At 41.6% G+C, this 18,495-nt stretch overlaps 1 protein-coding gene across 1 annotated transcript in view; it reads right to left on the minus strand.

Annotated features, from left to right (window-relative positions):
• Nucleotides 1–18,495, minus strand: part of LOC308676611 (testicular acid phosphatase homolog) — a 43,513-nt gene that overhangs the window by 13,327 nt on the left and 11,691 nt on the right. Inside the window, exons 2-5 of the mRNA XM_081342521.1 lie at nucleotides 7,479–7,574; nucleotides 7,227–7,313; nucleotides 4,014–4,151; nucleotides 1,441–1,539 (exon numbers count right to left, since the gene is read on the minus strand). Of these exons, the coding sequence (XP_081198647.1) occupies nucleotides 1,441–1,539; nucleotides 4,014–4,151; nucleotides 7,227–7,313; nucleotides 7,479–7,574 (420 nt within the window). The remainder of the gene's footprint in view (nucleotides 1–1,440; nucleotides 1,540–4,013; nucleotides 4,152–7,226; nucleotides 7,314–7,478; nucleotides 7,575–18,495) is intronic.

Below are 18,495 nucleotides of genomic sequence, written 5' to 3' on the forward strand. Positions count from 1 at the left end.
GAGTACTCAAGATGCCACAGACTTGTCTGTTATTCCAAGAAGTCCAAATTGTAATTTGATCTGTTGCATTTGGTCTACTATACTGGAGTCCATAAACTGAAATTTCACTGTACTGCTATAGTTTTATATTCTGGCCATTGTTAATATGTTTTGCATTTGTTTTGTTATTACAAATGCTTTGAATTTTTCTTTGTTCTTATTTTTGCAGGCCACTGTGGAACCATCCAAACATAAGGTGAAATAAAAACGTTTCAATCAGTATTAAAGAACTTGTGGTCCTCCATGTGTTGCTGAACTACAAATCCCAGGATTCCTTCCTGTTGGCCAGGCTATTAAATACTGTAGTTCAACAACATCTGAAATTATCTTGTCCTTTTAAAAAATCAAATATCTAAAAGCATAGTTCATACAACATGCAAAATTTAGGTAAAATGAACTTGAATAATTTGTTTCCCAATTTATTTACGGCACGGGTGTCAAACACGCCACGTCACCTGATGTGTTGCAGCATATTGCGACTCTTTTTGCATTGCTGGCAATGGGGTGGGAGCGGCTTCAGTATGATGAAAACGGCCCATGGGCTGGCAGTTTGAAACCCCTGGTTTAGGGAATCCAAATTGTATATTACACTAAGCATAAAATAGTTTGTTTGGACATAACATATTATGTGAAATATTAATTATATTTTGTTAATCCAGGTGTAATGCGTTGCAAGACTTCAACTAGACAAAAGACAACCTATTTGCTTTGTCTACCATGACTTTAAAAAAAGCATAATTACAGCCAAAGTGTCTAGACTTAAAATTGAAGTGGACGGCTAGGGGAAATCTGTTGGATGGTGGCACCTTGAAGCAAAATTGTATAGGTATTCAGTAATTTATTTAGGCCACGTTGGACAGGCAAATGGTTAATTGATTGATTGCTTGATTCCTGAGAATGTGTGAATGTATTCTGAAGACCTTTTCCAGACTTTTGTTTTCAGGATTTATTCATAAAATAGTACACAGACTTATAAATAGAGGACTGACGTCCCCTAAACTTCGCTGAAGATATTACTTAGCCTTGTAACGAAACTTTCGGAAACCAACCTAAAAGCTCAGAGAACGAACCTCCACCATCAGATACTCAGACTCTATAGGAAATTCAGAGACTGCAACTATGTGGGTAATCGAAGAAGAAAATCTTAATAATTGTAATGATTCCCCAGAAATAGTTAGGACAATTGTATGAAAAAATATCACTTTCTAGATGTAATCATGAGCAAAACATGTTGGTGATAGAATGGACAGTCTGCCAATTTACATATTCTACAACTCGTAGAAGATAAAAATTGGTTTTACCATTCAGCAACTGCTTTTCCAATTTTGGATGGTGGGGAATTCTACTTCTAGAATTTGGTTTTAAATTATTCTCCTTATCTTAAGCCCTCTTCCACCATACCTTCCATTCTCTCAATTTAGCTTGATAGCTTGGCAAATTAATAGTCTCTTCCATCAATTGTTGATATCGTTGGCAGCTTCTGGTTGGTGGTTTTAAAAGCTAGGAACAGAAGTAGGGAACATAGAGAATTAGATTTGTTCCAGGCTGAAACTATTGGGTTGTACTTCAGTGTTAGAAATCGGGAACTTTGACTAAATACAGGTAGTCCACAAGTCATAAAAGGGCCAAGTTTGAAGGCCCCTGACTTATAACATTGTTAAAGATGGATTTAGGGATGTAATTTCTCCTAGTTTTCTACAAGAAGACTCTTTCAAAAATCCATAGATGAAAACTTTGCTCCCATACATTTATAATTTACCTTTATAATACACAAGACTCCAAGGGAGGCATATACAATAAAAATAAAATTATAACATTAAAACTAGGATTACCATAGTTAAGCATTCTACAAGGAAGATACATCTCTGAAGATTTTTTTTTCATGTGATGCAAACTGCATAGATTTATTTATTTGTTCTTTTTGATCGTTAGTCCTCTACTCAGTGTGCATTCTGTTTTTTCAAACCCTAAAGTGATAGGGCCAAAGGAACACATCATTAGTAACTGGGTCTAAAACTATTTATTAGCCAGCAATCACTCTCTAAGGCTAAAATGTGAAATAGTGCATGTACAAATAAGTGAAAGCTAACTAGTTCAAAAGATGGTTTTATTTTACTTTTCATTCTTTTTACTCCTGAGCAATACATGCATTGGTATGTCTATGTGAGTGTGTATGTGTATCAAAAAAAAGCAGGTGGTACACAACCAGGCAATCAAAACCCCACATCTTTTTATTTATTGTTGCACATGCAGGGGCTCGATGACAATTGTCAACTTGGCTTTTTTGAGTCTGCAGATATTCCTGAATCCAAATAACTAGGTGGTATGATATATTAATATTGAAACAGATTTTCCCTAAATTCTAATTAAAATATATGTTGGAATAATGGCTGAGAGTTAGATGCCACAGAAACAATGTATGAGAATCAAACCTCTCTACGATCAGCATTTCTTTCAAAAAAAATTCTTTTTTAAAAAAATCCTCTCTTGCAGTGCTATAACTCTCTTTTATGATAAACTAGTGTTTGCTTCCAAATAAAACTAACTTTCTACGTAGCCCTGTTTTTGAGTCTTGTAGAAAAATAATGACTCCTGGATATTTTAGGGCCAAGAAAAAATAAATGTACATAATTCCAGTTTATCCTTATCCATTTTATTTATTCGTTCTTCGATTGATGTCCCGTCGTTCAGATCCATGCAACATATAATACATATAGTCAGGGCTTTTTTTCTCATAGAACGCTCAGAACGGAGTTCCAGCACCTTTTTTGGATGGAACCTTGTAGGGTAGGCAAGGCGGGTTGTATGACATGTGTGAGTTCTGGCACCTTTTTCTTTTACAGAAAAAGCACTGCATATAGTGCTCTCTATTCCCATCCTCCTGTTTTTCTCCATAAGAAAATTCTTGTGAAGAAAGTTAGGGTAAGAGAGATTGACTGTCCTAAAGTCACTATCAGGGTATATTCTAAAATAATATACTCTTTCCATATATGGAACTGATCAGATTCACCTCAACTGCCACAAGTGCATTGAAAGTGTTTATAGGTGGCCCTTAATTTAAATCCATTTAACGATTATACAAAATTACAGTGGCACTGAAAAAAATGACTTATGACCGGTTCTCACACTTATGACAGTCGCAGCATCTCCACCAGTGGTGGGATTCATCTGGTTCACACCGGTTCGGTAGAACCGGTAGCTAAATTTTGCTGAGTTCAGAGAACCGGCTGAATGCACACTGCTTCCATCAGTCTAGTCTAGGCCTGGAGGATGCCTCCCAGGCCTAGAACGGCCCGCTGGAAGTGCATGGATGCCACTTCCGGAAGTCCGTTCTAGGCCTCGAAGGCCCAGGCCTGTATCCAATAAGAGAACCGGTTGTTCAGGTATTTGAATCCCACCACGGATCCCCAAACTCATATGATCAAACTTTGGGTGTTTGGCAACTAGCATATACTGTATTTACAGTGGCTGCAGTGTTCTGGGGTTCTGGGATTGTCATTTGCAACCTTCCTAGGGAGCTTCTGATAAGGGAAGCCAAATTCACTTAACGACTGCATGATTCACTTAATAACTGCAGTGATTCGCTTTATAACCATAGCAAAAAAGGCCATAAAATGGGGCATGACTCACTGCCTTGCTTAGCAATGGAAATTTGGGGTTCAGTTGTGCTCATAAGTTGAGGATTACCTGTATTTTATGTCTAGGGAACCTTTCAATTAGCAAATGGTGCTCTGGCCTGTTACCCATTTGCCAAAGATTTCGATACATATCTTCTAATCTGTATGATAAATATTTTTTAAACAACCATACCACGAATTCACAGTTACATGTTTATATTTTTTGTTGTTGTAAACTCCTTTTCTACTCTTCCAAATGTCATTTCACTGAACTGTACCTTGCAATGTATCATGAGCAGCCATATAAACAGGGTGGGAAAACATTTAATGGAGCACATATAGGTTGTGTTCACTTACTTTGTCATACTTAGTAGGCACAGTGTGGATGGGAACAGGTTTCCAAGGAATCTCCGGATGTGAATTTGGATAAAGTCCCATCAGGTTGGCTTGGGCACTCATGATGGTGCGGTCGTAATCTGTGCTGCGGACATAGATCTGAAACATTGGATAACCATGCAGTGAGCCACTTCTATTGACAACAAGGTGATCAAAACATTGAAATTCTACACATTAGTGTAGCTTTTCTTGGGGAACACAAACTAGGATGGTAGGACCAAGCTGAGCGCCAAAGAATTGAGGCCTTTGAACTATGGTGCTGGAGAAGATTCCTCCGAGTCCCTTGGACTGCAAGGCGTTCAAACCGGTCAGTTCTAGAGGAGATCAACCCTGACTGCTGTTTAGAAGGCCAGATCCTGAAGTTGAAACTCAAAGACTTTGGCCACCTAATGAGAAGGAAGGACTCACTGGAGAAGAGCCTAATGCTGGGAAAGATTGAGGGCAAGAGAAAAAGGGGACGACACAGAATGAGGTGGCTGGATGGAGTCACTGAAGCAGTAGGCGTGAGCTTAAATGGACTCCAGAAGATGGTAGAGGACAGGAAGGCCTGGAGGAACGTTGTCCATAGGGTCGCGATGGGTCGGACACGACTTCACAACTAACAACAACAAGAAGAACCAAGCTTGTCTTCAACTTATAACCACAACTGAGACTGGAAATTCCATGGCTAAGTGATGAGGTCATTAATTAATTAATTAATTTATTTATTTATTTATTTATTTATTTATTTATTTATTTATTTATTTGTTCTTATATACCGCCCTTCTCCCGAGGGACTCGGGGCGGTGTACAGAGTAAGGTAGGTATACAGATTGAACAATAGTGAAAAACAATAGTAAAAACAACTGAGACCCCAAGAGCTATCAGGCCAGGCCGGACTGCTGGAACAGGTAAGTTTTTAAATCACGCCGGAAGGTGCGGAGGTCGGGGGCCATCCGGATTTCGGTAGGCAAGCAGTTCCAGAGGGCTGGCGCACCCACTGAGAATGCCCTCCCCCTGGGGGCCACCAGCCGACATTCCTTGAGCGGTGGCACCCTGAGGAGGCCCTCTCTGTGGGAGCGCACAGGACGGAGGGGTGTTGACGTTGGCAGAAGGTGCTCCCGTAGGTAGTCCGGACCCATGCCATGTAGGGCTTTGTATGTCATTGTTAGCACCTTGAATTTCACTCGGAAGGCAACCGGAAGCCAGTGCAGCTCACGGAGGAGAGGTGTGATATGGGAGTATCGGGAGGCCCCCAAAAGTGTCCGTGCAGCTGCACTTTGCACCAGTTGAAGGTTCCGAGTGGCTCTCAAGGGCAGCCCCATGTAGAGAGCGTTACAGTAGTCTAGGCGAGAGGTCACAAGTGCATGGGTGACTGTACGTAAGTAAGTTTTGTCTGATTTTATGACCTTTTTTGCTGTGGTTGTTAAGTGAATAACCACAATTGTTAAGTAAATCATACAAATCTGCCTTCCCCCATTGATTTTGTTTGTTGGAAGCCCCCCGGGAAGGTCACAGTGGTGAATGCATGTCATATATGCTGGATGACAAGCACCCAAATTTTGATTGTGTAACCCAAGGAACACTGTGACAGTTGTTAAGTGTGAGAGCTGGTTGTAAGTCCATTGCTCCAGCACTGTTGTAACGCTGAATAGTTGTTAAACGAATAGTTGTTAGTCAAGGACTACCTTTAGTCAAGGACTACCTTAATTGAAGAAATGACTATTACTGGTATTTGTGGCAAAACCATGAATGGATTATTAATAATGGCAGTTGCTGTAAGACGTTAGCAGTATTCACATTTATTATTAGTTAAATTCTTTGGTATGGGAGCTCAAGGCAGCATACATCACTATTTCTCCTATTTCTTCCTTCAATAACCCTGTGAAGTTGGTTGGGCTGACAGAGAGTACCTGGTCCAAAATCACCCCGTTATCTTCCATGCCGAAATGGGGGGGGACTACAAGCTGAGTTTCCCCCACTGACTCCTTAACCCACTACAGACAGTCCTTGACTTATCACCGGTCACTAAGAGACTGTTCAAAGTTACAACAGACACACCAAAATTTATTTACAACCCTGTTCCAAAGGACCGATGGACAGTCCTGCCCCACTGTGTCAGATATGTGTGTGTGTATGTGGGTATATGCATAATGGTATTTTTTTGAGAGCTGAATGCAACAAAATTTCATTTTAATGTATGCTGTTTAGTGTACATTTAAGGTGACAAAGATTCTATTCTATTCTATTCTATTCTATTCTATTCTATTCTATTCTATTCTATTCTATTCTATTCTATTCTATTCTATTCTATTGAGTCATGTTGACTGCATTTTGGGTGCCTGGTAACTGGCTGAAATTTATGCCAGTTTGCAGTGTCCTGGGGTCATGTGACTGTGATTTACGATATTCTTGCTTAACAACCTCCGCATTAATTTAACAACCACCATGTTTACTTAACAACTACTGGGGGGAAAAAAGAAGTCATAAAATTGGCTTGGTTGTACAGATGACCTGCTTTACAACTGTCACAATTTACGACCGTAATTGCCAGGCTCAATTACAGTCGTTGAGGACTACCTGTACACCACACTTCATGTGCACACTGTGTGCATTCTAAATCTCCCCTTATTTGTATTACTTAATCGTACGGCATTTATGAGCACAAAACTAAGAACTATTAATAAGCCAATCTTCGTTCTGCATGTATAATTATAACTAAGCAAGGAAAGAGACTGATGGGTTTTATTTGAAAAGCAGAGGTAAATACAATCCCTTACAACTCATATGTACCAACCTAGATACACTGCTTACTCCCTTCCATTAATTTGACCTTAATCTACATATTTAATAGAGAATTTCCTGCAAATACCATGGAGCCTGAGGCAACTTGAGCAAATAAGAGAGAAACATTTGGGAGGTTTCCTGACTATTTTCAGAATAACCTTTCGAGAAATGTTGGTCTTAGATTAAGTTGTTTTGGTTTTCACAGGATCTGGCCAAAGACAGCCCCCCCGCCCCCCACACACATAAAAACTAAAAAGTCTGAGCAAGATTGTGGTTAGGGCTTGCTGCTGTATTATTTTTAATTATTATTTGTCTCCCCTGTTTATGATTGCATTCAGTTTGTTTGCTGCCCCTGGAATTCAAAGGAGCTGAATTATGTTGACCAATGTATTATTAAAGAAAGCTTACTTCTTGTGGTTTGTAGGAACGGCTCAGAAATCCAGTGTACCTCTCCCGGAGGAATTGTCCCAGAGCCTTCTGTTGCAAAATGCCCGCCTATGACAGGGAAAGAGCAAATATTAAAATCCTGCTTGCTTTGGGGCTGAAAAGTAAGGTAAGGTAAGACTCAGCTGGCAGCAAGCAAGGATTGTCATTTGCCCCCTCTTCTGCATGTCAGCACAGGCTGCCATAACAATAATTAAAATTCAACCCTGAATGTACCTCACTCAGCTGCTGGAAACCATGTGGCCAAGCTGTTGCTTTGTGGGGATCGGTTGGGTAGGTGCTGAGGGGAGATCGGTCACCATGGCGATAAACCTGAGAAAGGAAGAGTTGCAAGATTGGCAATGATAGACATCCAAGTAGTTTTTCTTTGACTCTAAAGAGGGCCGCACATGACTACCTTAAACCAGGATCAGTAAAGCACCATTGCTCTGTTTATCCAACATACTGTAGGACGCCCAAATCAGTAAACTCAGTTGTAGTTTAGCATGAATGATCTTGTTTACACAATGTGCCAAGGCTAAAATCCCATAATATGCTGAACAAACAAATTATCCAACTTTTTAGCCTAACACAGCAACTTGTGGAAACCTACTTAGATAATGGAGAATATTAGTAGTTCAGGGTTGACGTGAGAGGTCCTTCGTGCTCTCTGAGCTTGGTTGCTTTCTTGCAGACATTTCATTGCCCATACTAGGTAACATCATCAGTGCTAGTAGGGAGTGGGGTTTGCTCTCAATTTATATTCTAGTGGCTTGCCCTGTCAGTGTTTGTGGGAGTGATCTTGGTGGTTCTTTGATTGGGCTGTTTACTGTTAGCTTGCTTGGTAGTTCCTTGATTGGGGTATTGTTTACTTGTGGATTGTTGGTCTGTTGTTAATCTTGCGGTTAATCTATGCTTATTTAGGTGTTGATTGCTGCCAGGATGGTGTTTTGGTTTTTTTGTTCCCTTTTTTGGCTTGTTGATTGTCCCTATTGCACAGTGGCAGATGTTGTTTATGTCTCTGTGTCTCTGCAAATAGTCTGCAACTTCATCAAAAAGTGCCTGACCACTCAACCCAATACAGCAGAGCAAACACGTTGTAAAAAAGGATAACACTGCCATACATCAAAAACTTCTCAGAAACCACTAACAGACTATTGCAACCACACGGCATCATAGCATACCTGCCTTTTTCCATAGAGCAAATACTGGGGGCTTTTGTCTGTGTGGGAAGTCAAATTCAGCAACTTAAATAAGGGACAAGTAAAAACATTTCCCATAACCTCTTAGAAGCCGAATTCTAAAGTGGGAAAAAAATCAACAAATTTCTTGCAAGTTTACAAGTGATTGAGATGCGTGGCTCAACTCAGTTGCTATAATATCAGTAGATTTGATTTGCCATCAGCTAATGTGCAAAGGACAGACTCTTTTTTGAATTAATCGCCTCTCTCTAAAATTTTTGAGATTGATTACCTGGCTTGTTTACAACTGGTTTGCTTCTTTTTCTAAAGTAATAATGTGGACTTCTGCATTCAGATTTCAGACTGATCCCCCAAAACTATCAGCATTGCTTTTCTACGTATTTTGCCACTTTTGAGATTGAGAATATTAACCTATTACCCAACATCACATTGATACCCGAGAAGTTAGACAATGGTTTTCTTGCAAGACTTTGCAACTCAGAACATTGTAAAACTTCTCTTTTGGATCCAAGGGAGTACCTTAAACTTCAAATGTAGCAGAAGGGGGAAGAGAAGACTCTAGGGCAGGGGTCTTCAAACTTGGCCCTTTTATGACTTGTGGACTTCAACTCCCAGAATTCCTCAGCCAGGCACGCTGGCTGAGGAATTCTGGGAGTTGAAGTCCACAAGTCATTAAAGGGCCAAGTTTGAAGACCCCTGAACTAGGATGTCATTGGTGGCCTCGCCTCTCACAGCTCTTTCCACATAGCCCACATTCTGAACACTTACAATATTCCACAGGTAGTATAATTTTTCACAGAACAGCTTGTAGCTTTTGAAATGATCAGTCTCAGTAAATTAAACTGCACTTCTTGTATTATCTTGTATCTTTATTTTAATACTTCAATTTAATCAATGAAACCATCCTAAGTAAACCAAAGACCCAGCAGCCGCAGAAGACAAAACAGGAGTCATCTACAACATACTGTGGAAGGACTGCCACAGCCACTATGTAGGGCAAACAGGCAGAAGGCTAGCAGAGCACATCCATGACAGGCGAGCTGAGGGGGGAGGATTATTCCCCAGGATTACAAATCTCAGCCAAGACATTACGTCTTGTGTGCTCAAGCTGCAGAGAAAGGTCAAGGCATGTGGCGACTGGTAACTGCTTCTTTCAGGCTGAGGTCTTCCACCATTAGGAGTTGCGTGACTGAGCTAAATTCAGAGGATGCATGTATGAAGATGCGCCAAAGTGCCTGGTGGAATTCGGCTAATTTCCGGGGAAGTTTAGGCAGAGATACTTTTCAGATAAAAGTTCAGAGAGAAGACTGAACTTAGATCAGAAAACGCCAAACATGGTTGACTGGCTGGTTTGAAAGTTCTTCTCTTGTCAGAGTACCAGGCAACTGTTCTCAGCTACTAATGAATCATTACAGATAAGTCTTCTACTTATAACAGTTCATTTAGTGACCGAAGTTACAACAGCACAAAAAAGTGACTTATGCTCGTTTTTCACACTTACGACCATTGCAGCATCCCCAGGATCACGTGATCAACATTTGGACGCTTGGCAACTGACTCACATTTCTGACTGCGGCTGTGTCCCGGGGTCACACCTTTTGTGACTTTCTGACAAGCAAAGTCAATGGGGAAGCCAGATTTACTTAACAACCATTTTACTAACATCAGCTATAGAGATTCTCTTAACAACTGTGGCAAGAAAGGTCATAAAATGGGGCAAAATTCACTTCACAACCGAAATTTTGGGTTCGATTGTGGTTGGAAATCAAGGACTACCTGTACTTTGAAGAAATGTTCAGTGCAAGGTGTACTACATGACAACTTTAAGATGTGTAGGGTTGAACTCCCAGAATTCTTCCCTAGCTGCCAAGGTTGAGAAACACTAGACCAGACATGTCAAACACAAGGCCCAGGGGCCGGATTCGGCCCACAAAGTGGTTTCATGTGGCCCGCAAAACCATCCTGGAAACAGTGAGGGAATGGCCCCCACTGCCTTGGCCCTGGCCCAGAGACCCTCCTTCTGCCAGAGACCCTCAGATCTGTCCCACTCCTGCCCAGGCCCCCATAGGCACCCTTGATGCGAACGATGTAGAGCTGGCCACGCCCACCCAGTAGGCCATACGCACTCTAGCCACGCCCACCCAGTAGGCCACGCCCACCCTGGCCATACCCACCTGGCCCCCTGAGGGCAACCGCAATGCTGATACGGCCCCCAATTAAATTGAGTTTGACACCCCTGCACTAGACTGTTTAGTAAGCTGCCAAGATTGAGAAACACTTAGTAGAGTATCTCTAACCAATGACCATCCAGTCTCTGTTTGAAAACCTCTCACTACTTCATTTGAGAATCTTTGTCATAAATGAATCCAATTGGTTTCTGAATTAGGTGCCATTCAGATGTACTGTACTATTGCTGGATCATGGGGGAATATATACAAATACCCGAGAACATTAAATCAGGGCTTTTCAACCTTTTCACCCATTGTGCCACTTTTAGGATATGGCAGCATCCGAGTACCACCACTCAAAAACTTGATGACCAAAAAAAAAAAGGAAAAAAGCGATGAAGTACAGGTAGTCCTCGACTTACAACAGTTTGCTTAGTGACTGTTCAAAGTTACAATGGGACTGAAAAAAGTGCCCCCAAGCCACAGCCAAGCAAGACACCTGAGGTTTTCATTGTTGTGAGCATTTCTGTTGAGGATTGGCAGCGGGGGTGGGGGGAGTGTTTGGATTTTATTCCCCCCCCCGTCTACTGGGTGGTTGCAGCAGGTTTTGGTCACTTCACATGACCCTGGGACACTGTGACCATCATAAATATGAATCAGTTGCCAAGCATCTGAATTTAAATCACCAGACCCTGGAGATGCTGCAACATTCTTCTGGGCTCAGCAGAAGTGCCAGGATCAGCACCAACTCCAGCTGGAGCCTGGCACTGATCCTGGCACTTCCGCTGATCCCTGACAGCCCTGCAGCTCCAGCCATCCCTCGCTCAGGCTTGTGCAGTGCTGCCACCAGTTCAGCTCATGCCCCTCCCCCACTACCACTTTTCTAGGATGGTCGTGTACCACTTGCCAGGTGCCAATGTACCACAGGTGGTACCTGTACCACTGGTTGAAAAGCCCTGCGCTAAATGCAAGGGAGCCACAACTAAATTGGCTTTCACTAACTGAATAGGTCAGTAGAATGAATAAATGCAAGCAGTTAACATTGTCATACGTAGCTAAATATTCCCATAACATTGATCCCAGGGTTATCTTGATTTCCATTAGGTAAGATCAAATTTTTAAAGAGAGATGGTGGTGGAAATATACAACTTATATCTGCCTGAATCCAGTTTCTAGATTCTTTTTAAATCCAAATCTGTTGAGGTCATGATAAACCTCACTTTTTTTCCCCTATTCTTGAAATCAGTTCCTGAAATAGCTATTGATTGGCTTCAGAGGAAAAGGCCAACATCTGTTCTCCCTGTTCAGCTCCCCATATAAGTGGGCAGGGCGTGAGTTTTCTGCACAGATATTCCAAAATGAAATCATGTTCATTTCAACCTCGTACAACAAACGAGCTGAGCAGTTGGAATTAGTCCCCCAGACACAGAACTCAAATGTTTGTAAATACAGAATACAAAGCTACGTTGATGCTTTTCTTTAAAAAGGAGAACTTCAAAGCACACATTAACCATACTTTTTTCAGATTGAATCGACTGAGCGATTTTAAAATGCTGGATTAATTTGCTCTTTTGGTTCACATTAAAATTATAGCAAGGCAGGAGTGCTGGATTTAAAATAATTGCCTTCGTGCTATTTCTGAAACACTAATCCGAGTGGCAAAGCCCTGCCAACCTTACCGTACAAGTGACAACATATCTTTGTGCATAGTGGCCAGCGGGGCACTTAGAAGATAAGAGGATAAGTATTAGACAGAGCAGTAGTTGGTATTATAATTGCTGGTTAGCAAAACTTCTGGGAGATCAAAGGTGCCAAGGGTCAAAGCAAATCTTGGAATTAAGTCTGGCAAACTAATCATGGGGCTATTCAGTAAGGATCTATCCAAGAATATATAATGATACCCATCCATCATTAAAGGTGGCACTGATGTCTTCATAAGGCATTTCATATTTCTGCATTTCTGTAGAGGTAGTCCTTGACTTATGAGCCACAGTTCAGCCCCAAATTTCTGTTGCTAAATGAGACGTTAAGTGACGTTTGCCCCATTTTTTTACAACCTTTCATGCCACAGTTGTTAACTGAATCGCTGCGGTTGTTAAGTTAGTAACAATAGCTGTTAAGAGAACCTGGCTTCCCCACTGACTTTGCTTGTCAGAAGGTCGCAAAAGGGGATCACATGACCCCGGGACGCTGCAACCGGTCATAAATATGAGCCAGTTGCCAAGCATCCTTAATTTTGATCACGTGACCACGGGGATGCTGCAACGGTCGTAAGTGTGAAAAATGGTCAGTGCCATCGTAAATTAAATAAAAATTAAACAAATTAAATTAAATAAACCTTTATTGTCAAAGTACAACATGTGTACATTGAGATTAGCTGAGCCTCCCCCCCAGTGCTCCCTCCCCCCAACACACAGTGACAACAAACCCTCCATCCTACCACACCATGGGAACCAACTACACCGCACACCAGCCTCCCAAGTCAATTCTGCATAAGTTCACAGAGATTATATCCCATTCAAAAGCCTAACAGCCCACGGATAAAAGCTGTTTTTCAGCCTGTTGGTACGGCTGGCTATACTCCTATATCTCCAATGGTAGGAGATATAGGAGTATATCTCCTATATTATCCTACCCAATGATAGGAGAGTAAAGAGGTAACTTCAAACAAGTCACTAAATGAATGGTTATAAGTTGAGGACTACCTGTATAGAAACGCAGCATGGCTACTGCTCAAGAGTTCAATGACCTAATGGGGCAAATGTTTGCATATTGGGAGAGTGACTGCTACTGTTTTTTGTTCAGATGACCTGTTCTGGTCAGTGCTCTTTCAGTTTCCAGCTTACTCTCCAAACAGCCTTTGCCCTCAGAACTAAAAACTTGCAGACAACAATTTAGAGGCCAGCCATGGGAGCACTTGGAGTTTTTATTGCCACCTTCCTTTTCCTTGGAGTAGCAGGTGGGTACAAATACATCAACTGCAGCTGGTCCTGTGGTCAGGTAAAGAGAGATCATTGTGTCAGGCAGAGGTTGTTGATGGACACAAGTGGATAGCTCTCTGAGCTTCTCCTTGAAGCCAAAGCTTTCAGTGATCAGTTGGCATCCCTAATTTTTTTAGGGTAGCCTAAAGGTAGTAGTCACCACATCATACCTAAAGTTAGGGGTTGGTTTTGAGGTTGACATGACTCTGGGCAACGTGGCTCTTTTAGAGTTAATGTTATACTTTTCATGAAAATGAAATGCCAGGACGTTGTGTTGTCTGCGTTCATCCTTTTCCATTCATGAACACAGTCAAGATCAGAGCTCTAGGGACCCCGTGTGTGGAACGTAACAGCAGTCTGGGGTCACAGTCCACCCATCCCTAAGAAAATAATCCTAATCAAGCCAACATGAAAACCGCTATAGTGTACTAATTAAGAATGTCCAGGATTAAATAAGACAGATATTTAAGTCTCCATTAAACCAGGAATACTCCTTGGTGATGATCAACTCGTCTCTCTAAATGGTATGTGGTTAAGACTTTGGGATTCTGGACAAACAGACACTAACAAGGGATTAGTCAGATGAGAGACAACATAGCCCACAGCTGGATAGATGGTGAGGCAAGAAGCCTAAAATTGACCCCGGTTTCTTGGGCTGCAAAGGAGATTGGAGGGGAGAGATTCTTTCAACAATAAAATAGAATTAGCACTTCTGGTTATGATTCCTGTCTGGTTTACTCTACATGGCTGACAATCTCCCAGTCCAACTCAAATGGTTAATGTGAGAAGTTTGCATAGGAAGGCATAAGCCCAACTTGCTTCAGAGAAAACTTAAAAGAAGATCAGGCTGCATTAGTGCTGCTTTACCTGAGATGCAAAAAACCCGCAAGTGACCACAGATGGACACACTTTTGATACACATGAGTCTCCTGTTTGAGCAGGGGGCTGGACTAGAAGGCCTCCGAGGTCCCTTCGAGCTCTATTCTAATTGACTCACGTTTTTGTGTCAAGGCAAACACTGTTGAATTCCTAATACTGGAATGAGATTCAACTGCCAATTTTCTCAGCCTTTGTTCGTGAATTCAGACATGACAGCGTTCCCTTGTGTTTAAATTATTTTACTATGGTCATTAACCCACACAAACATGTTCTTTCCAAGGACTAAGATGTTCCTCTTTTTGAGAAAAATTCTTTATACTTAAATAGCTAGGGCATCTGGAGCGGAACCAAGCACTTCAGGATTAGCCCAATTAGTACACATTCCTTTTATATTTCTATTTTGCTAACATGGTCCCAAGTATTTGCTTGCCTCACAGAAAGAAGGTGACAAAAGTCAGGAATGGATTCTGGCCATTCCTTTTATGTGTATAATGTGACTGCAAAACATGTAAAAAAAGGAAGAGGGCTTTTACTGTGTGATTGTAGCTTCATTGTGACTTTTTGATATAGAGCCTGCAGATACCTCTATAAATGGGCATCTGCCTCCAGTTTCTTCCATTTTAGGACACAAATTCATATTGTTGTTGGAATGGGTTACTGGAATTAATATTCTTCAAAACATCCTTCTTTACCAATTAAATCTCTGAGCAGGAATAGTTGTGCTTCTCGTGCAAATATCAACAGACCCTTGTACACCTAAAAAAAGACCGCATTGACTACCTGACATTTCATACATTGTGGCTCCTGTTCTTGATATTGTAAAGAAAATTCAAAAATCTGTAATGTCTCAAGATAATGTCGAAGAAAAAACTCTGCTGTGATAAATGGGCCCTGCTGGTTGTGTCTGATGGAAATTGGAGTACCCCATCTTTATTAGACTACAATAATGTGTGTATTTAAGAATATTTAACAAATACTTTCTTGGCATATAAATGGTGCTACAATGATTTAAAGCTGTGATTGGGATTTAATGGTTTTATGCAGTTGAATGAGGATAAATGCAGTTACTGGTCTAGTGGTGCCTAAACTTCATGGTTTTGTCTTATGGTAAGATTAATGGGAGTTATATTTTTTTTTAAAAAATCAAGACAACCATTTATTTATCTAGCTGCCAACCCTGCCTAAGTATCTATAAATATTTATATAGTTAATAGGCACGGTGATAGAGAAATAGAGATACAAATTATCAGATCTTTTAAATTTCTTTTTCTCCTCTTAGATATATGCATTTACACAATTGATATGCATATAGCACTCTCCTGCCTTAGAAAATTAGTATCTTCTGTTCAAAACTGCATTGATGTTTTTTGATAATGATTTACTATTTTCCTTTTGTGTAGTGTCAACAGACATTTTTGATCTTTCTGATGCTCTTTCTGAGGATACCACAACAGTTCCACCGAGAAAGCCAGAAAATCAGGGTAAGCAAAAAGTGTAAAAATTGAAAATTTGTGCTTTATAAATGTTATAATTTATCTTTAAATGGGGGAGCTCTTAGATTCACTGAAAATAAGTAACATTTCTTTTTTTATATTAACGTTTGTAGAGTACATTGTTTTAAATCCAGTGTTTTAGAAACTTTAGTTTTTGTTAACAAATTAGATTTTTCTGAAGACAAGCTTGGGTATAAGCTACAAATATATAGTGAATTGCCACCCATAATTTCTACCTCTATATTGATTAGAAATAAAGGGGGTTCAGTGTGAGTGAAAATGGGTAAAACCAGGTTCTATCAACCCCACATGGAAAGCAAAATAATGATTATAAAGTCACGAAAAGGGCATTCTCTGTGTGCTGAAATGCAGTTCTTTATTGCTCATTCAGATATATTTTGATTATTCTGGAAAGATTTTTTTAAATATAAAAATGACAAAGGATGTTACCAGCATTCCCCCCCACACACACACACACCCTGGCAAAATGACAGTACCTTTAAAATTGATGGACCTGTGACTCCCGCCCCCCCACAATGGAGTAGAATACTGAGATGAAAAAAAAATCACCAGTTGAATTTCTGCTTGTTAGGAAACTACTAAAACAGGGCTTTTCAACCAAGTGGTACGGGTGCCACCTGTGGTACGTTGGCACCTGGCAGGTGGTACTCGACCATCCTAGAAAAGTGGTAGCGGGGGAGGGGAATGAGCTGAACCGGTGGCAGCACCGCACAAGCCTGAGCGAGAGATGGCTGGAGCTGCAGGGCTGTCAGGGCTCAGCGGAAGCGCCAGCATCAGCGCCAGGCTCCAGCTGGAGCTCGGTGCTGATCCTGGCGCTTCTGAGGCCAGAAGAAGCGCCAATCAGCTGGAATGTTGCAGCATCTCCAGGGTCTTGTGATTTACATTCAGATGCTTGGCAAATGATTCATATTTATGACGGTCACAGTGTCCCAGGGTCATGTGAGTGACCAAAACCTGCTGCAACCACCCAGCAGACGGGGGAAATAAAAGCCAAATACCCCCCACCCCACCTCCAATCCTCAACAGAAATGCTCACAACAATGAAAACCTCGGACAAAAGGAAGAGCACCGCCGGGCGGGCAGGCAGGTGTCTTGCTCGGCTGTAGCTTGGGGGGCACTTTTTTCAGTGCCATTGTAACTTTGAACAGTCACTAAGCGAACTGTTGTAAGTCGAGGACTACCTGTACTTCATCACTTTTTTCTTTTTTTTTCTTTTGGCCATCAGGTTTTTGACACCTTGTTAGGCGACTGGTGGTACTCGGATGTTGGCATATACTAAAACTGGTACACTGGGTGAAAAGGTTGAAAAGCCCTGTACTAAAATACTCAGGAGGCGCTCAGCTGGACATTGGCTGTGATAAGTTGAGAACAGTAGAGGATAGCTTTGATTTTGAAATGAGTCTCTTCCCTTTGCTCCCTTCTTTCCAGAGTGTCCAAATATTCCCCGAGACATCGTGTTACTGATCGATGGGTCAAGCAGCATTCGCCATATGGAATTTCTTGCACAGAAATTATTTGTCGCACTCTTCAGTAAAACCTTTCCTGAAAATACTCTGGTCAGTTGGAGGGAGGGAGAATCCCATAAGGGGGATAATTTTTTGCAATGTGGATTGCTCTCTGAAGCCAAATGGAACGGGATGGAATGCCGTAATGGGAAAATACTTTGTTCTTCTGAGTGTGGCTTTCATAAGACAGTTGAGGCACCCATCATATACCATGGGGAGGAGAGGGATACTTTTGTGAGCCATGATAAGAAATGGTGCAAAGAAAAGATCTGCCTAAAACAGCGGTTCCCAACCCATGGTCCACGGCCTGGTACCGGGCTGAGACCTGTTGGCCACTGGGCCCCGGGAATAGCTGGCAAGCCCCACCCCACTAATGGTAGAACCCCTGCACGGGCATTAGCGGCCCCATTTGCTCATGCGCAGGAATGCTAGCACCGCCACATCACGCAGGCACCGGTGGCCTATTTGCGCATGCACACAGGCATCAGCACATGCATCATGGGGCGAGCAACCCACTTGTGCATGTGTGCGCACACACGCTATTGCCGCCGTTGTGCACAGGCCCATTTGCATTTCCCTGCTGCTCCGTCTCCCTCTGGGCCGCCAAGCTGGAAAAAGGTTTACAGTTTAGTTTGTAGAGACGAAAGAAAGAAAGAAAGAAAGAAAGAAAGAAAGAAAGAAAGAAAGAAAGAAAGAAAGAAAGAAAGAAAGAAAGAGAAAGAAAGAAAGAAAGAAAGAAAGAAAGAAAGAAAGAAAGAAAGAAAGAAAGAAAGAAAGAAAGAAAACCATACCATGAAGCATTAGGGAATCAGCATCCATTGCAACAGATATTCAGATAGTCCTTGACTTATGACCTGATTTCAAAATTATGATGGCTACATGCCATCCTCCTTTCCTCCGGTCATGTGAATTCATTTTTGGTGCTTGGCAACTGGCTCACCATTGGTGCCATTTGCAGCATCCTGGTCACGTGCCTGTGATTTTTGATGGTTGTTGCCGGTTTGT

This window comes from Vipera berus (genome assembly GCF_964194415.1).
Source record: "Vipera berus genome assembly, chromosome: W".
In the NCBI taxonomy this organism is placed as follows: Eukaryota; Metazoa; Chordata; class Lepidosauria; order Squamata; family Viperidae; genus Vipera; species Vipera berus.